This window comes from Macaca mulatta, chromosome 8 (genome assembly GCF_049350105.2).
Source record: "Macaca mulatta isolate MMU2019108-1 chromosome 8, T2T-MMU8v2.0, whole genome shotgun sequence".
Lineage (NCBI taxonomy): Eukaryota > Metazoa > Chordata > Mammalia > Primates > Cercopithecidae > Macaca > Macaca mulatta.
The window spans coordinates 108329397-108350129 of NC_133413.1; the positions used below are offsets into that span (position 1 = coordinate 108329397).

The 20733-nt window shown below is 44.5% G+C and overlaps 1 protein-coding gene across 4 annotated transcripts in view; it reads left to right on the plus strand.

Moving 5' to 3' along the window:
• Window positions 1-20733, plus strand: part of MATN2 (matrilin 2) — a 169139-nt gene that overhangs the window by 86324 nt on the left and 62082 nt on the right. For all 4 annotated transcript variants that reach the window (XM_015145762.3, XM_015145763.3, XM_015145764.3 and 1 more), the window contains exon 5: window positions 6876-6998. In XM_015145762.3, the coding sequence (XP_015001248.3) occupies window positions 6876-6998 (123 nt within the window). The remainder of the gene's footprint in view (window positions 1-6875; window positions 6999-20733) is intronic.

Sequence of the window (20733 nt, forward strand, 5' to 3'; positions counted from 1 at the left end):
TTGTCTCAAAAAAATTAAAAAAAAAAAAAAAAATCTACTGTGAGACAGTTGCTTTGCCCATCTAGATGATCTCACTCAACCCTACAAATAAGATATTTAACCTCTTTATTAAAATGGAATCTCTCTAAAGTCTCTTACTTGAAGTCGTCACCCAGCTGGGGCCAAGTCTGGCTCCAAAGTCGGTATTTTTTTCACCTGCCTGCCTCACCCCTACCTTTTCTGAGGAGATGTAACTGACTTCCTGTCCTCCCCCAGTGGTAGTTCCCTTTATCATTTTTCATATCACCTCTTTCAGGTCCAAATAAAAATTTGGAGAAGGTCAAAATCATCTTTTCATTTCACACTGTTAAAAATGGAAGCCTGCTCTCTCACCACTCTCAACTCCCCTTTCCTGCTTATAACGTATCACAGATTTTTACCTATTTGCTTTGTTTACTATCAATCTTCTGTCAGTGATGTGCTGCTAAATGTTTAACAATCAGGTCTCCAGGAGACAAAAGCTCTGATTTGGAGTGTCTGCCAATTTCCGTGGTGTAAATACTCCCACCATGGACATTTCAAGCTACCAAGATGCACATCATCCTGTGAGTCAATACGAGCTGCCTCTAGCACATGACTGGTCCCTCACTGGACCATCAGCTCTATAAGGGAAGGAATTTTTTTTTTTGTCCACTTATTCACTGTTGTTTCCCCAGCACTCTGAACCATTTCATCATGGAATAGATTTATTCATTCAGTCATCCACAAATCCTTTTAAAATGGGCCACATGTCAGATGCTAGATATCTGAACTAGTGCACTGAGCAAGACATGCACTGTGGCTGCCCTATGTGGCAGGTGAAATAGACATGAAATAATTAGTTGCAAATGAAGTATTAAATTATCATTGTGATGAAGATTACTAAGGGAAACTCTGAGGGAGGACTTCACCCCTAGTGGTAGGTCAGAGCTTCCTGAGAAAGCAGACTTTCAGGTGAGTCCTAAAGGAGGTATGAGAGTTAGGTAGGGGAAAGGAGGTGAGGAAGAGGCTTGGGCATTCTAGGCAGAAGGAATGGCCAGTGCAAAGGTCCCAAGGTGTGAAGAAGCTTGATTTGAAAATGGAGAGGGCCGTGTAAATGGAGCAGAGAAAATAAGAGGAGGCTTGAGATAAGACTGGAGAGGTGAAGGGGTGGGCCTTGTAGCCCCCTTGACCATCACATTAGAGTTTGCGGACTTCATCCTAAAGCAGTGATAAGCCATTAAGGGTTTTAAGCAGAAGCAAGGCAGGAGCAGATTACTCTGGCTACAGGAGAATGCTAGGCTGGGATGAATACAGTTAAGAGGTTGCCATGGCTGTTCAGCCAAGAGATGATGGTGGCTCCATGGTGGCAGGGGAGATGAAGAGAAGTAAATCCAGGATTGACTGGATCTGAGGGGTACAGGAGAGGGAGGAACCCCATGACTTTCAAGTTTCTGTTGCCATCTTTGGCCCCAGGGTAAAAGTTAGCTATTCTAAAAATTCATCTTTGCTAAAGGGAAATTAAAGAATACTTCAGAATCATCCCCAGCTGTCCCATTTCTGCCCAGTGACATTTATTAATTGAGACAGTGCTCTAGGCTGCCCAGCAAGGGAGGCTGTCAAGTCAACAATAGATGGCTACTAAGCACCGACTGTGTGAAGTGCATGGCATTATACAGGCACCGTAAGGAACACAAAAACTTAGAGAGATGGCCCTGTCCTTCACAGAGCTTACAAGAGTAGGTAAGAGAGATGAGTTAGGAACACCTGACAACCCTGTGCTTGTGTCACATGAGCATGAGTTCATTCATCCATTCAACAAGTACTTGTTGAGCAAGAACAATGTGCCAGGCACTGTGCTAAATACCGGGACGCGGTGGATAGCAGGGCACACAGGTTCCCTAACTGTCATGACAGCTTTTCTGGAGTCCATAGCTGGGGGCTGGCTCTGAGATGTCATTGTGCTCTTGATGCAGGACAAGTGAGCCCCAAGGTGGGGCTTAGCCCATGAAGGTTCTTGGCTTTATCCAGGAACGAATTCAAGGGCAAACAGAGGTAGAATTGAACAGCTTTATTGACAAGACAGTGTTACAGCCCTGGCAGTGTTACGCCTCTGTGACTGCTCCTGCAGAGCAGGGCTGTCCTTATATGCAGAGAGTAGGTAGTAGCTCAGGGCAGTTTTACAGTCATATTTATACCCACTTTTTTTTTTTTTTTTTTGAGATGGAGTTGCCCAGGCTGGAGTGCAGTAGCATGATCTCAGATCACTGCAACCTCTGCCACCCAGGCTCAAGTGATTCTCCTGCCTCAACCTCCCAAGTAACTGGGATTACAGGCACCTGCCACCACACCTGGCTAATTTTGTATTTTTAGTAGAGATGGGGTTTCACCATGTTGGCCAGACTGGTCTTGAACTCTTGACATCACATGATACACCAGCCTTGGTCTCCGAAAGTGCTGGAATTACAGGTGTGATACCAGTGGCCTATACCCACTTTTAATTGCGTGCAGATTAAGGGGCAGTTTATGCAGCAATTTCTAGGGAAGGGATAGTAGCTCTTGGGTTGTCAGGTCATTGACATGGAGAGGGGTGGTAACTCCCAGGTGTTGCCATGGCAATGGTAAACTGCCATGTGACACTGGTGGGCGTGTCTTATGGAAAGCTGCTTCTGCCCCAGTCCTGTTTTTGCTAGTCCTCAGTTTGATCCTGTGTCCAAGCCCCGCCTCTGGTGTTGAGTCCTGCCTCCTACCTCACTCTGAGCCCTCTTCTGGTATGTGAGTATCTTTTGCTGGGGATGAGGAGAGGCAAAGAGACTTGTAGAGAATTTTGTTCCCATCTCAGTCATCTTCTGAGGACCCCACATCTGATGGAGGAGGTTGTTCTTAGGATTTTAGGACCATCCCTCCTGGGAGGCAGGGCACCTGGGCCTTTTTCATTGTTCATTCAGCAAATGAACTCTTATGGAGGCCAAATACATGTGCTAGGACACTGTGCTAGGCTCTAGGGGGGTCAAAACTGACCTGTTTATATTGGGGCAGACAGCCGTGATCAAGTCCTTCCAATACCATGGGATCAGTGCCTAAATGCTAGAGCGGAGCCATGTCTATAGTGCTGTAGGGACACAGGGGAAGAAGCCTTAAGTCCAGCCAACTTGCAGGAGGCTTCCCACAGGAGGTGACATTTGACTGGGGCTGTGAGCCATTCACAGGGGTCACCAGGTGGAGAAGGTGGAAGGTTGTGCCGGGGTAGGGGGAGCTCTGGACGCAGTGCTTGTCATACTTCAGTGAAATCCTCCTGGCCTCAGAGAGAAAGAAGGGCTGTTTTTCAAAAGCATAAGGAATCATCCAAAAACATCTGTATTTGTTTCAAAAGGAAATAGCCACTGCCAGAAAAACAGCAAAGTTGTTTTGTCAGAACCCAGTCTGTATTTATTCCTTTGTCTTTGTTTAATTAGATTAATCCCTGAATGGTTTCCCTTGGGTCGGTACAAATCACTCATGGCCATAAATCCCCAACAATTCTAAAAACAGTAAGGAAGGACAATCCGCATGGAGCCAGCTGGCAAGCTTGCTGTTTGTGGGACAGTTCTGGGATGCAAGCAGTAATCTCACACCCGCACGTAGGTGTTTGGGGTTCTTTTAGCCTCTTGGAGAGGTGAGCAAGGACAAAAATCACTCAGATTTGTTTAGAAGAGGAAAGCTGAACCTTAGGGTCTCAGTCATTAAAGGGGGAGACTGACTCCTGGATCTGGGCCCCTTCCCCACGGAGGATTGTGAGGACCTTTTATCTGTTAGGTTCAATGACATTCAGCCTGGCTGCACACTGGGGCCACCTGGGGACTTTGACAAACACCACTGCCCAACTCCTACCCCCTACCAGTCTAATTTAATTGTGGTGGGGAGTACCTTGGCATGGAGATTTTCAAAGGTCCCTGCTGCTTCTGCAGATGGGAGCTTGCAGTTACTCACAGACTCTTCTGCGGATATCCCAGCCCATCCTGAAAGGAACAAGCATGTCCTTGCCTTGCTCTGCCTACCCTGTGCAGGGAAGCCTTTTAGAAAAAAAGATTGTTCCTTCAAAGTCCTGGTTCATTGCTTTTGAAATGGTACTTTCAAAAGGGTTCACTTGTAATAGGTTGATTTTTTTCTTCCTCCATTATTATAAAAGTTCCTGTTAGAAAATATGAAATCAGACAATTATAAATAAAAGAATGAAAAATCACCTGTGTTCACGCCACTACTTGGTAACCATGGTAGGCAGAGTTCCTGCCAGACCCCTGATGGGGGCAAGGCAGCATCTGCAGTAGAGATTGGGAGGACCCAGGTGGAGAAGTTGCTGCCACCCTTCCAGAGCTGGTTCCAACATGCTGGAGTGTCACCTCCTAGTCGTCAGGACTTTGTGCAGGGACACTGCCTACCCACTTAGGGAGCTTAGAGTCTGGTAAGCTCCAAGACACAGTACATCCATCACTCCATAAACACATAGGTAGTTAACATTATGATTTATGCCGGAAGGGAAAGTTTTCTTGGCACTTCTCTTAGGGATTTTTATCATGTCCTGCCTCGCATGTTAGTTATTTAGGTGGCATCTAACAGCCACTCTGGCATTTCTGTTCCTCAAATGGGGTCAGTTTGTTCTTCAGGACCTTTGCATTCACTGTCCTTTTGGCCGAAAATACTCTTCCTAAAGCTTCTTGTTACTACCCGCTAGTAGAATACAAGCTGTGTGACAGCAGAAACCCCTTGTCTGTTTTGTTCACCACGATATCCCCAATGCCCAGGACATAGTAGGTGCCCAACACATATTTACTGAGTAAATGAATGACTATCATATGATTCAGACATTTCTTATATTTCTGGCCTAGCTGATTTAGGTTTTGTCATTCTTTGATTACTCACTATGATTTTTGTATTAGCTGAAGTTTTCTTCTGGTTATGGGTGTTGTCCTTACATCTGAATCCATTGGAAATCTACATTGGACATTCTGGTTGGAGTTCCTAATTGGAAATGTAAGATATAAACATACTGCTGAGAGGTAAAACAATTTGTGTCTATAAGGCTTTTTTTTTTCATCTGCTTTATTGATTTGGGAGTGAAAATACTTCCTTTAGAATTTTAAAACCAGAATTCTTATTTGTAGAATCTTAGACCTAAGCGTTTTTAAAATGCAATGATGTAAGTTTTCATGTTTAAAATTGTTTAATGCATTTAATAGAGATGTTGAATCAAATCAGCTTTTATCTTTTTAAAAATCAATGTGATATTTTATATTTATCTAAAAGCATAATAAACTATGAAATTCAAAGATCTAGAAGATGATATTAAAATGTAGCCATTGGATTCAGTAATTAATCAAGCTTTCTAGGTAATTAAGTTTTTTAAAATCATACCTGTTGTAGTGATAGCTTTTTTTTTTTTTTTAGACAGAGTCTCGTTCTGTCACCCAGGCTGGAGTGCAATGGTGTGATCTTGGCTCACTGCAACCTCTACCTCCCGGGTTCAAGCCTTTCTCCTGCCTCAGCCTCCCACCTTCCGAGTAGCTGGGATTATAGGCGCGTGCCACCACGCCAAGCTGATTTTTGTATTTTTAGTAGAGACACGGTTTCACCATGTTGATCAGGCTGGTCTCAAACTTCTGACCTCAGAAGTTCCGCCCGCCTCAGCCTCCCAAAGTGTTTGGATTACAGGCTTGAGCCACCGCACCTGGCCAGTGATAGCTTTTAACCAGAGAAAATTCTCTTCAATATATTCAACCCCTTTAATGCTTTCTGATTGTCTCCCGTTTTAATGGTAAAATCACTGGTACAGCTAGCTGTTTCATGGTATCCGAGCTGTTCTCCTTGCTGGGAAATAGTGTCAGAGACTGAGTCAGTGATGGATGGAAGACGCCTTTAATATTTTCATCCACCAACATATTCTTAGTTCTGTTGCAGTAGATGCATACTATAATCTGTTCCTATATTGCATGTGAATAAACAGCCAGAGCTTAGCACTTTGTGGACACGGAATAAATATTTGACCAAAATAAGACCACGAATAGGCATGTATGTATTTCTCCTTGGTAATGTTTGTTACCTCTACCTAACCTCTTTTGGCTTCTCCATTTTCTTCGTTTGTTCCTAGGATGAATAAATAGAGCACAAAGAGGGTTTTCAAAGAGCTTTGTCTCATTCCTCCTTATACCAGCAACAGAGCGAGACTCCATCTCAAAAAAATTATTTAATGTATTTCATAGAGGTGATGAGTAATTCCAACTTTGAAAAATGTGTTATATTTATTTTTATATTATTTCTTTATTTTGAAACAGAGACTCGCTCTGTCGTCCAAGCTTGAGGGCAGTGGCACAGTCTCGGCTCACTGCAACCTCCGCCTCCCAAGTTCAAGCGATTCTCCTGCCTCAGCCTCCTGAGTAGCTGGGATTACAAGCACACACCACCACGCTCAACTAATTTTTGTATTTTTAGTAGAGATGAGGTTTCACCATGTTGGCCAGGCTGGTCTCCAACTCCTGACCTCAAGTGATCCGCCCACCTTGGCCTCCCATAGTGCTGGGATTACAGGCATGAGCCGCTGTGCCTGACTGAAAAATGTGTTTTTATATACACGCAGAAACTCACCTGGAAAGAAAACTCACCAAAATGTTAACAGTGGTTGCCTCTGGGTAGGGGGATTACAGATGAGGGGATTACAGGTGAATTTTGTTTTATCTATTTTTTAATGCTTTCCAAATTTTCTACTATGATCACACATCGAATCCTATAATGTTTTTAAAAGTTACTTTGGTGAGGGCTCTGGAGCTGCTTGTTGCTTCGCCCTGGGCTGGAGGCGTTCTCAGATGTGCCTGACGTTGTGTTCTAACAGCGTGACTTTGCCTCAGTCCAGGATCTGTGTGCCATGGAGGACCACAACTGTGGGCAGCTCTGTGTGAATGTGCCGGGCTCCTTCGTCTGCCAGTGCTACAGTGGCTACGCCCTGGCTGAGGACGGGAAGAGCTGTGTGGGTGAGTATCCCTCCGGCTGGGCTTGGTGGGGAAGGACAAGTTAAGCATGGTGAGGAGGAGGGGAGACTCACATGTACATCCCACATATTCATTTCCTCACCTTTGGGTTTCCACAAAGTGCTCAGTTGTTTAGTGTAGTTGTTAGGCAGAATTTGAACTTTAAAAGCTTCATTTATGGCTGAGGTCAGTGTTTTCTCATTCTGGGTCTCCAGCAAAAGGAACACATATGGTAATCCATGCAAATGTAACTGTGTGTTACTGCGTCTCTTGAAAAGGATCGGGTGGATTTTCTTCAACTTTGGAGGGTATGTTTGGAATGGCCTGACTTACATAGAGCTCATGTGTTATATATGAAATTTACTTGGGTGAGTTGCTGAGTGACACCTCAAAGACAACAGGCAGCTTTCCTCCCTAATGTCACCTATAGCTCAGTGAGAGGCCAAAGTGACTTCCAGGTGGAAGAGCCCAGCCATATGGTCTCAGCGTAATCAGATAGCATGGCCAGAGGAGACTAGCAGTAGCCTCAAACACAAGCCCAGGTAATGAGGCTCAAGGGCAGTGTTTGATGCTGCAGACATCCCCCGTTTGTCTACAAAGCCTTTGCAACTTAACATGGCCTCATTCCTCCTTATACCAACAAACAGTGCCTGGCGGATAGTAGGTGTTTCATAAACTGAACTGAATACTTATGAGGCAGAAAATCTAGAAGGAAAAGAACTTGACTGACATCAAAAGTGGAATGTAAATTTTCTGCTAAATCCTGCATTTTGTCTTCTGTGTTAATGTTTTCAGGGCCCTATTTTATTTTGCTTCTCACAAACAAGGTATGCTTATTTTTTTTGCACATAGAATTTGCATTTCCCAGCACACCTTAATTCTTGGCTAGGGATATGGAAGGCAAAAACAAAACAAAACAAAACAACAACAAAACAATAGCGTAGGTGGTAGCCTGCAATTGGCAGGTGAGTGATGAGAGTATCATGAGTTTGTTTTTACACACTGGTAGGAATGAAGGCAACCTTTGCCTCTGACTCTCATCAGAGGGCCACAAATGCAGCTGGTCTCCTGGGCCTTAGGGTTGTTTTTCTTCTTAATCTGCGGGTGGTGGTCATGATAGAGTGGCAGGGTACCACACCCACTACCACTAGCAAAAAAGAAGCCAACATATATACCTATGGTTATTTTTGCTTCATTAATTTTTATTATGCAAGTAATACCCATTTGTAGAAAAACTTAAACAGATGAGAAAAATCACTATTAATAGGTTATTGTATTTTCTACCAGACTTTCTCCATATAAATATCTACTTTAAAACATTTTGTTGGCCAGGCGCGATGGCTTACGTCTGTAATCCCAGTAGTATGGGAGGCCAAGGCGGGCAGATCACTTGAGGTCAGGAGTTTGAGACTACCCTGGCCAATATGGTGAAACCTCATCTCTACTAAAAATAGAAAAATTAGCTGGGCCTGGTGGCATGCCCCTGTAGTTTCAGCTACTTGGGAGAGTGAGGCAGGAGAATCACTTGAACCCAGGAGGCGGATTTTGCAGTGAGCTGAGATTGTGCCACTGCACTCCAGCCTGGGCAACAGAGCAAGACTCGTCTCAAACAAACAAAAAATATTTTGTAAAGATTTAACAAAATGAGGTCACACTGTCTATTTTGTTTTATAACCTGCTTTCCCCGCCTGCCTCCGCCCCACTGTTTGTTAATTGGGTAGAAACTCTGAGTGCTGTGCGGTCAGGAGGAAATCGAGCCATTTTGAGTTAGGCGGGTGGAGGAGCTTCAGGAAACAGGATGAGGGTAATTGGTTGATTAGGACAAGGGGAGGGACAGCAGAACACAGGGCTTGCTTGGTCACAGGGAATAGATGGGGCAGGAAGCCCACCTTGACCCATGGGAAACTGGAGGCCACTGAAAAACCCATTTCTCTGAGTGTTTCCAAATAATTACCTGCTTGTCCATGTGTAGTAGAGAACCATTGTATCTCTGAGGATTTTGCTGTAATTTTTGGGATTTGACATTTATTGAAGAGCTACATGCATGAGAGGGTAGATGCTGTCATTGCCAGAGAGCTTTGGCGTGCTGTTTATTAGAGATGGGCGTCTCTCTGTGGCTGCTTGTTTGCGTATAAGAATGTCTGCATTTTCTCAGAGGGGATCCACTCCGAAGAGTGGGAAAATGGGAGAGACTGCATCCCATTGCAACCCAGGTCTCCTCCGTCAGATGATCCTAGCATCACCAGCCTTACCACCTTTCCCCAATGCCCTTTGTAGTGATTCACCAAGCACCCGATCTGTTACAGGCTGGGAGTGAGATGATTAAGCAGCCAGGACCTTTGTTGCCAGTAGCCTTTCCTAGCGACTCCAAACTAAATCCCACAAGGTTATTTGCTGCTCAATAGGACTATGGTGAGTGCAAAGCAAATGATAGAGAAAATAGAGGCCACAGAAAGTCAGAGAGAGACATCCTAATGGCTAGGCTGGAAGATCTGAGTGTGAAGGAAGGGTGGCAATTGGACAAATGTCCAAGGCAGGGGGAGATATGAAGGGCAGTGACTGTGGAGGTGGCAATGCTCTTCAAGCATTAGAGCTAAGGCTGGCCTGGGAGGGGCAGGGCCAGCTCCCGGGAGCTGGTAGGTCAGAGAGTCTGTTACAGTGAGAAGGCCAAACTGAAAGCTAACCAGGTGGCCTAACCTGAGGGCTGGAAGGGGCTTATCAAAGATGGAGACTCCAGATACCAGACTTAGAGCAGAAAATTTAGAGGAGAGAAGAGACTGGTGAGGACTCTGGACATATACCATTAGTAGCTGATCTGAGGTGGCCTGTGTATAGATGGCAAGGTAACATTAAGAACAGAGTGATCATACCTCCCAGTTAATATAGGATAATACCAGTTTATGTCCTGTGGACCAATTCTTTTTTTTTTCTTTTTTTTTTGAGTCTTGCTCTGTTGTCCAGGCCATGATCAGAGCTTTGCAGCCTCGATCACCTGGGCTCAAGTAATAGTCCCACCTCAGCCTCCTGAGTAGCTGGGACCATGTGTGTGCACCACTGTGCCCGGCTAATTTATTTTTTTTAGAGACAGGGTCTCTGTACATTGTCTAGGCTGGTCTCAATCTCCTGGGATCAAATGATCCTCCTGCCTTAGGCCTCCCAAAGTGTTGGGATTACAGGTGTGAGCCACCTCACTTGATGCCATTTCTTTTTATTTTTAGACAGGGTCTCACTCTGTTACCCAGACTGGAGTGCAGTGGCGTGACCTCGGCTCACTGCAATCTCCGCCCCCCAGGCTCACACGATCCTCCCACCTCAGACTCCCAAGTAGCTGGGACCGCAGGTGCATACCACACATCTGGCTAATTTTTTGTATTTTTGGTAGAGATGGGGTCTCGCTATGTTGCCCAGGCTGGTCTTGAACTCCTGAGCTCAAGCAAGCCACCTGCCTCAGCCTCCTTAAGTGCAGGGATTACAGGCATGAGCCACTGCACCCGGCTGACCCCATTTCTTACCCAGCTGACCTCATTTCTTGATGGCACATATTTTCACTTTGAAAATGGTTCCAGTTTGGATGGTAAATTACATAATCACCCTAGTTAAGGCTGTCCAATTTTGACTTAAACTGTTAAGCTCAGCAGAGAATTCCTGTATGCATGAAGTAGAGATGAAGCTGAAGACAGCAGAAGGAACTGGATTGTTCAGGGTTTTGAAAATCAGATGTAAAGCCTAGATTTTATCTCTGAAGAAGAGCCACTGAAAGGTTTATATTTGGGTGACAAATGCAAAGCTTCATTTTTAGGAAGTGTAACCTCATGGGGAATCGCAGGGTATATTCCAGGAGAAGGATGACAAGAAGTGGGAATACCAGATAGGGGACTGTGGCAGTTATCAGGTGAGAGAGGACAGGAGCCAGCCAGGATTTGAGGTGTGACTATAGGAAAGGAGAGGGAGACAGTAAGGAATGAAAGGAGGTGCTATACATAAACGGAACAAGGAAAAGTCAAAAGTAACTCTAGGCCAGGTACTGTGGCTCATGTCTGTAATCCTAGTACTTTGGGAGGCCTAGGTAGGAGGATTGCTTAAGCCCAGGAGTTCAAGACCAATCTGGGCCACATGGTGAGACCTCATCTCTACCAAAAAATAAAGAAATTAGCTGGGCATGACTGGATGCGGTGGCTCATGCCTATAATCCCAACACTTTGGGAGGCTGAGGCAAGCAGATCACCTGAGGTCTGGAGTTTGTGACCAGCCTGGCCAACATGAGGAAACCCGGCTCTACTAAAAAAAAAAATACAAAATTGGTCGGGCATGGTGGTGGTCATCTGTAGTCCCAGCTACTCTAGAGGCTGAGGCAGGAGAATCACTTGAACCCGGGAGGCAGAGGTTGCAGCGAGCCAAGGTTGTGCCATTGCACTCCAGCCTGGGCAACAAGAGCAAAACTCCGTCTCAAAAAAAAAAAAAAAAAAATTAGCCAAGCATGTTGGCACGTGCCTGTGGTTCCAGCTACTTGGGAGGCTGAGGTGGGAAGATTGCTTGAGTCCAGGAGATCAAGGCTACAGTGAGTCATGTTCACACCACTTTACTCCAGCCTAGGCAACAGAGCGAGACCTTCCCTCAAAAAAAAAAAAAGACTCTATGATCTTGAGCTTCCATGACTCTGAGAGTGATGGCAACAGTGATAGAAGAGTGATGGAATAGATTTTCAAAAAGATAAGGCCAAGTGTGGTGGCTCATGCCTGTAAACCTAGGATTTTGTGAGGCCACGGTGGGAGAATTGCTTGAGACCAGGAGTTCTAGACAGGCCTGGGCAACAAAGCAAGGCCCATATCTACAAAAAAATTAAGAAATTAGCTGGGCATGGTGGTGCACACCTGAAGTCCCAGCTACTCAAGAGGCTGAAGTGGGAGGATTGCTTGAGCCCAGGATGTTGAGACTATAATGAGCCATGATAGTGCCACTGCACACTAGCCTGGGCAACAGAGGAAGACCTTGTCTCAAAAAAAAAAAAACAAAAAAAGGTTGGGGTGATAATTAGTAGTCATAGACAAGGTGAATTTTGAATTCAGGTCAGACACCACAAGAACATGTCAAGAGGAAGCAGAAAACTCAGCATTAACATGACAGAGAGAGGTTAGAGTCAATGCTGCAGTCAGGAAGCAGCATAGTTTATTTCTGAATTTTCAGTTATTTTCTATTTTAAATATTTATGTATTGGTTCATTTGTTTTGAGGGCATCTGGACCTTTAAAACAGTGCTATCTGAGCTGAAATCCCAACTCTGCTATTTGCTAGGTGTGTTAGGCCATTTGCATTGCTATAAAAGGAATACCTGAGATTAGCTAAAAGAAAAGGTTTAATTAGCTCATGATTCTGCAGGCTGTATAGGAAGCGTAGTGCCAGCGTCTGCTTCTGGTGAGGGCCTCAGGAAACTTCCAATCATGGAAGAAGGTGAAGGGGAAGCAGGCAATGTCACATGGTGAGAGCAGGAGCAAGAGTTGGGGGGAGGTGACACACTGTTTTAAGACCAACCAAATCTCACATGAACTAACTAAGCGAGAAATCACTCATCACCAAGATGATGACACTAAGCCACTAATGAGGGATCCACTGCTGTGATCCAATACCTCCCACTAAGCCCCACCTCCAACATTGGGAATCACATTTCAGCATCAGATTTGGAGGCAACAAACATCCAAACCATGTTATTCCACTCCTGGCCCCCCATATCTCATGTCCTTCTCACATTTCAAAATACAATCATGCCTTTGCAATAGTTCCCCAAAGTCTTAACTTGTTCCAGCCTTAACTCAAAAGTCTCAAACTCCAAAGTCCAAAGTTTTATCTAGAGATGAAAGCCTTCCACTGATGAGCCTGTGAGATTAAAAAAAAAAAAGTTATTTACTTCCAAGGTACAACGTGTTATAGGCATTGGATAAATATTCTCATTTCAAAAGGGAGAAATTGGCCAAAAGAAAGGGTGATAGGCCCATACAACTTTGAAACCCAGCAGGGCAGTCATTACATTTTAAAACTCCAAAACAATCTCCTTTGACTCCATGTCCTGCATCCAAGGCATACTGGTGGGAGGGGTGGGCCCCCAAGGCCTTGGTTGGCTCTGCCCCTGTGGTTGCAGGGTATAGCCCCTGAGGCTGCCCTGACAGGTTGTTGCTCATGGCTTTTGCATGCTAAGGTTGCAAACTGCCAGAGGCTCTACTACCATTCTCAAGTCAGGAGGGTGGTGGCTCCCTTTCCACAGCTCCACTAGGCAGTGCCCCAGTAGGGGCTCTGTATGAGAGCTCCAACCCTACATTTCCCTTTGGCACTGACCTAGTAGAATCTCTCTATGAGGCTTCGCCCCTGCAGCAGGCTTCTGCCTGGACATCCAGGCTTTCCAAGACATCCTCTGAAGTCTAGGGAGAAGCTGCCAATCCTCTTTCATGCCTGCGTTCTGTGTGCCTACAGACTTAACACCACATGGTAGCCTCTAAGGTTTATGGTGGCTTGTACTCTCTGGAGCAGCAGCCCAAGCTGTACCTGGGGCCCTGTGAGGCATGGCTGGAGCTGGAGCAGCCTGGATGTGAGGAGCAGTGTGCTGAGGCTACACAGGGCAGTGGTGCCCTGGACCTGGCTCCCCAAACCATTTTTTTTCCGTAGGCCTCTGGGCCTTTGATGGGGGGGTGGGGTGCTGCCTAGAAGATCTCTGAAATGCCTTTGAGGCCTTTTTCCCATGTCTTGGATATTCGCACTTAACTCCCTCTTAGTTATGCTAATCTCTCTAGCAAGTGGTTGCTCCACAGCCTGCTTGTATTCCTCTCCCAAAAACGCTTTTTCTTTCTCTGCCACATGGCTAGGCTGCAAATTTTCCAAGCTTGTACGTTCTGCTTCCCTTTTACATGTAAGTTCCAACTTTATTTATTTGCTCCCATGTCTGATCATAGGCTTGAATGCTTTGCTGTTTAGAAATTTCTTCCACCAGATAGCTACCTTAGGTCATCACTCTTAAATTCAAACTTCCACAGATCCCTAGGGCATGAACACAACACAGCTAAGATCTTTGCTAAGGCATAGAATTGGTGACCTTTACTCCAGTTCCCAATAAATTCTTCATTTCTATCTGAGATCCCATCAGCCTGGCCTTTACTGTCCATATCTATCAGCATTTTGGTCACAACCACTTAACAAGTCTCTAAGAAGTTCCAAACTTTCCTTCATCTTCCTGTCTTCTCCTAAGCCCTCCAAACTCATCTGACCTCTGCCCATTACCCAGTTTCAGAGCTGCTTCCATACTTTCAAGTGTGTTATAGCAACACCCCACTCTCAGTACCAGTTTTCTGTGTTAGGCTGCTTGCATTGCTATAAAGGAGTACCTGAGACTGGGTAATTTATTTTAAAAAGAAAAAGTTTAATTGGCTCACAGTTCTGCAGGCTGTACAAGAAGCATGGCATTGGCCTCTGCTTCTGGTAAGGGCCTCGGAAAGTTTACAATCAAGGCAAAAGCCTAAGGGGGAACAAGTATGTCACATGACAAGAGCAAGAGTGAGAATTGGGGCGTGGGGAGGTGCCACACTCTTTTAAACAACCAGGTCTCATGTGAACTAACTGAGCAAGAACTCACTCATCACCTAGGAGGTGGTGCTAAGCCCACCTGGGGGATCTATCCCTGTGATCCAATACTTCCTACCAGGGTCCACTTCTAACATAGGAGATCACATTTCTTTTCTTTCTTTCTTTTTTTTTTTTTTTTTGGAGACGGAGTCTTGCTCTGTCACCCTGGAGTGCAGTGGCACAATCTCGGCTCACTGCAAGCTCCACCTCCCGGGTTCATGCCATTCTCCTGCCTCAACCTCCCAAGTAGCTGGGACTACAGGTGTCCGCCACCACGCCCGGCTAATTTTTTTGTATTTTTAGTAGAGATGGGGTTTCACCATGTTAGCCAGGATGGTCTGTAGCTCCTGACCTCGGGGGGATCACATTTCAATGTGAGATTTGGAGGACACAAACATCCAGACCATACCACTAAGCACATGTCTTTAAGTCTTTAATTTCTGAGCCTTATTTTCCTCACCCATAATGTAGAATAATAATATCTACATTGTAAGTTTTTATGGGATTAAATAAGATAGTGAGTGACGTTCCCAGTATACTCTAGGAACTTAGCATCATTATTACAACACCTATTATCATAATATCCTGTATATAGTGAAGTATGGAGCGAGAAGAGAGTGAAGGACTGAGCCTTGGATTGCAGCCACATGTAGGAAGCAGGAAGTGGGGGCAGGAAAAATATTCATGAAGAAGTAGCTGAAGGCTGGGGGAGAGACAGAAGAATCATGGAACATGATAGGAAGATAATTTCTTGGCCAGATCAATATTAATGTCATGCTCCAGCATGGCCAAAGGTAACAGGACTTAGAGAAAAAGCCATCAACTTGAGTCACAGATTCACGTCTGCAAACATTTCAGAACTCTGCCAGGGACTTTGCTAGGCTTGAGGAACACAAGGGTGACCAGGAGGCCATTGATAATGGCAAAGGGGGGATGGGTAAAGGGCAGATTTCAAAAGTCAGGGAGTGGGTGATGAGAAAGTGTGGGCAGCAGGTTCAAACTATTTATTTAAAGAAATTTGGTAGAAGTTAAGCATGTCCAGCTGATGCAGGGCAGGCACGTCCCAAAGTGGAGCTTAGCCTACCTGGGTTCTTGGCTTTGCCCAGGAAAGAATTCAAGGGCAAGCCAGAGGTAGAAGAAAACAGCTTTATTGAAGAGAAAGTGGTATAGCTCCGTGACTGCTCTTGCAGAGCAGGGCTACCCTGTAGGCAGAGAATAGCAGCTTAGGCAGTTTTGTAGTCGTATTTATACCCACTTTCAATTGCATGCAGATTAAGGGGAGGTTTATGCAGAACTTCCTAGGGAAAGGGTAGTAATCATTGGGTCATTGCCACAGAAAGGGATGGTAACGCCCAGGTGTTGCCATAGCAACAGTAAATTGACACGGCACACTGGTGGACCTGTCTGAAGGCTGGTTTCACCCCAGCCCTGTTTTAGCTAGTTCTCAATCTGGTCTGATGTCTCTGCCCCGCCTCTGGAGTCAAGTCCTGCCTCCTACCTCACAGCTACTAGTGAATTTATGCGGTAGGTTTTCAGTTTCAACACTTTCATAGCAGTGGTTCTAGTACTTCTTTTGTTACCAAAACATTAGGGGTTCAGTCTAGGTCCTTTTGCTTGTTGCACAGAAAGCCAATCGCTGAGACAACAAGTATTACCAGGAAAGAAGGTTTCAATCAGGTGCCAAGAAGATGGGAGATCAGTCTCAAATCCATCTCCCTGACTGACTAAAATTGGGGCTTAGGCTGGATGTGGTGGCTTATGCATGTAATCCCAGCACTTTGAGAGGCAAGGTGGGAGGATCACTTGAGATCAAGAGTTTGAGACCCGCCTAGACAATATAGTGAGACTCCTGTCTCTGAAAAGAATAAAAAAAATCAGCTGGGTGTGGTGGTGCACACCTGTAGTCCCAGCTACTCAGGAGGGAAGACTGCTTGAGTCTGGGAGGTTGAGGCTGCAGTGAGCCATGATTGCAACACTGCATTCCAGCTTGGATGACAGAGTGAGACCCTGCCTCAGAATAAAATAAAATAAAAATTAGGGGTTTATATAACAGGGAATAAATGTATAATAACCATATGGGGGAAAACAGGAATTAGGGAGGAGTATGGAAGAGGAGTTTGTCAACACGCAGCAGGTGGTTGGTTAGGCAATCATAAATGGTGAGGGGTCTGGCATGTCATTGTGCAGACGCAGTGATCTAGTAAGTTTCAGCTCCTTGATACTGTCAGGGAGGCCTGATGGTTTGTTTCTTGAGAAGGGTTCTCAGATAAAACAAATGTAATTTTCTCAAGTTTCAAGACTAGAAAGGTAAATTTCTATGTTTATTCAAAATAAACCGTAAACATCAGTTCTGTGAGACAATTGGGCCAGTTTCACTTTGATTCATCCCTGAATTATTACTGTGACCTGCATGAAAATTCAGTTCTTAGTCATGGACTCAGCATTTTTTTATAGATTTCCACATGTTTGAGTAAGTGGAACGTTCAATTCCAGCACCAGAGTTCCAACTCCCTGAGAGCTCATTTCACCATTGGCAGTCCTGAATTTATTTCCATATTCAATGGTGGATTGCTGACTAAGAACCTCCTTTGCTTTAGTGGAGTCCCTGAATTTATAATTCATCAGCTGCCACTAAAGTCACATTCATTGCCATCCAAAACTGTTTTTCAAAGACCCTTTATCTTGATCTCTGAACATGAATTTTCTGCTGTACTTACTCACCTGGTGTTTACAAACTGCCTTTTATTTTGGGGGAACTTTGGTCCTGTTTGCATCTTATCTACGCAGGCAGATTGTAAACCCTTGAGGGCAGAACCACTTGTACTTTTCATCTTTCACAGACTGGACTTGAAATACATTTTTCTTGAAGCACTGACTGAGGTTGATCGCAGTCTCATGCATTCATGTTTTATAAAAAATATTTTCCCCATTGACTGATTTTTAAATTATAAAGTCATTTTTGTTTATTTAAAAAAAAGTCAGACCAGGCATGGTGGCTCAAGCCTGTAATCCCAGCACTTTGGGATGCCGAGGCGGGCAGATCTCTTGAGCTCAGGTTTGAGACCAGCCTGGTCAACATGGTGAAACCCTGTATCTACAAAAATAACAAAAAGTAGCTGGGGGTGGTGGCACACACCTGTAGGCCCAGCTATTCAGGAGGCTGAGGTGGGAGAATTGCTTGAGCCCAAGGAGGTGTGTGCCACCACTCCCAGCTAATGGCCAAACCCCATCTCTACCAAAAATATATAAAGAAATTGGCCAGGCATTGTGGGACATGCATGTAGTCCCGGCTACTTGGGAGGCTGAAGTGGGAGGATGGCTTGAATCTGGGGGGCCGAGGTTGCAGTGAGTCGTGATTGTGCCACTGCATTTCAGCCTGGGTGACAGAATGAGACCCTGTCTCAAAAAAAAAAAAAAAAAAAAAAAAAGGAAGACAGAAGGAAAATAAAAGAAATTTTCTCTGGGTTTTAAATCCTGCATTTGGAATTCCAATTATGCCGTGCAGAGGAGAGGTTTTGTGAGTCTGACTGTGTGTGTGTGTCTAATGTATGCTCAGCAAGTAAATTGGTTCTACCATTTCTCTAGATGACAAATTTTGTTTTTCTTACTTTGTTATCAAAAAACTTTAAAATCCAAGTGCTCCTCTCTAAAGTATCCTGTTTCTGCTAATGCCATACCGTTGCAGACTGAGTCCTGCTGAGAAAACCTTATAATTGGACCAGCTTATAAATCAGAAATCATTGATTTTAGGGTTTTATTACTGGCAGCAAGGTATCATGTATTCTTAGAGACAGTGGAGTGATTTCTCACACATTGGGCAGAGAATGAATGTGGCAAGACTGACTTCTGACTCTGGGATCTTAGCACTTGTGATCTGGAGGGCTAAAGAGCTACAGCTGGGGAATTACTCTTTCCATTTGTAAACAAGAGTGGAGAAATTTCAGGCATAAATGACTGAGAACAGATTTTGTTGAAGTAGATGAGAACTTGAAACAATAGAGCCATCATTGAGTTACGCACAAGGTCACCTCCATACATCTGGCTCCCTAATCTTGACCTCTCTTTTTATGAGTACAATTTTGCAACCAAGGAAGTTGTGCAAAGAACCCAAACCACTTGGCAAATAACATTAGAGCTGAATGCACTAGAACTCTCTTGGCCTTAACAAACTGTTAGGTTCACGTGCGTGGCAGGGGGTTCTTCATGTCTAACCGCTGCACTGATGGCCTCATCTGCTGTCTCCAGAAGCCTAGCAGTGCATCAGTGGGTGGATCTCAAACTGAGATGAGATTTGACACCTTGGAGTTCTATAGACCAGAGACTTGGGACCCAGGAATGCGTGAATCCTGCCTTGCCAATCACATCCTCCCCCTTAGTTCCCCAGAGATCTGTATACACAAAGAGCAAAAACATGAGAGTCAAGATCCAGAGAAGCTCTCTTATCCCATGAATTGGGCCTGTGGTTAGCTGAATTAATGGAAAATATCATTCAGAAAGGGGAATCCTAAAAAACTACATGTGCAAACCCATGCTAGTCATTTTATTTTTGTTTAAAACACATAAACGTATACTTAGTAAAAATCACTTTTATGCTTTTTAAAAATACTAATTTTAAGTTGAAGAAAAAATATATTTACAAATCTTTTTTTTTTTTTTTTTTTTTTTTTGAGACAGGGTGTAATTCTATTGCCTAGATTGGAGTGCAGTGGCGTGGTCTTGGTTCACTGCAGCCTCAATCTCCCAAACTCAAGCAATCCTCCCAACTCAGCCTCCCAAGTAGCTGGGACCACAGGTGCACACCACCACGTCCAGCTAATTTTTGTATTTTTTGTAGAGATGGGGTCTTGCTATATATCCCAGGCTGGTCTCGAACCCCTGGGCTCAAGCAGTCTGCCTGCCTTGGCCTTCCAAAGTGCTGGGATTATATAAAAATATTTTTTGCATAAACCATACCCATAATGTATTGTCTATGATTTTTTAGTTTTGGTTCCTTTAAATTGGAGCAAGGATTTCAAGACATCTGTAAAGCAATCTAACAGCAGAACTCTTGTAAATTTTAGTGGAAAATTTCCCAATGTTTTACATTTATTTCATCCATGCCTGGTTCTATAGCAATTTTGGTTAGCAAATTGCTTTAATTTTTTCCAAAGCTTTCAACATAATTTTTATTTTTAAAATCTCAATTTCTTTTAGTGCTTATATTTTATTGGTTTTTATTTTATTTATTTATTTATTTTGAGACAGAGTTTCACTCTGTCACCCAGGCTGGAGTGCAGTGGCACAATCTCAGCTCATTGCAACCTCTGCCTCCCGGGCTCAAGCAATCCTCCCACCTCAGCCTCCAAAGTAACTGCAACAACAGGTGCCCACCATCATACCTGGCGAATTTTTGTATTTTTAGTAGAGACGGGGTTTCACCACGTTGGCCAGGCTGGTCTTGAGCTCCTGGACTCAAGCGATCCACTGCCTTGGCCTCCCAAAGTGTTGGGATTACAGGTTTGAGCCGCCCAGTTTTTTTTTTTTTTTTTTTGAGGTGTAGTCTCGCATTGTCGCCCAGGCTGGAGTGCAGTGGCGCAATCTCGGCTCACTGCAACCTCCAACTCCCAGATTCAAATGATTGTCCTGCTTCAGCCTCCTGAGTAACTGGGATTACAGGCACCTGCCACTACGCCCAGCTAATTTTTGTATTTTTAGTAGAGACGGGATTTCACCACGTTGGACAGGCTGGTCTTGAACTCCTGACCTTGTGATCCGCCTGCCTTGGCCTCTCAAAGTGCTGGGATTACAGGCTTGAGCCACCACGTCTGGCCCCAGCCCAGTTTTTATAATATTTAAATTACTTACAATAACATGTACAAATGACATATACAGGTTGGGAAACAAAAGCAACCTTGCCTCTAACAATGGCTCTCAAATGTTAGCATGCCTCAGAATCACCTGGAGGGCTTGCTGAAACACGTATTCCCGGGTCCCACTCCCAGAGCTTCTGATCAGTAGGTCTGGGATGCAGCCTGAGAATGGGCATTACTGACAAGTTCTCAAGCGATAGTTGATGCAGTTGGTTCACAGACCACACTTTGAGAACCAATGTTTATAAAAATACATCTCAGTCAATGGAAGAAGTACACAGGTGT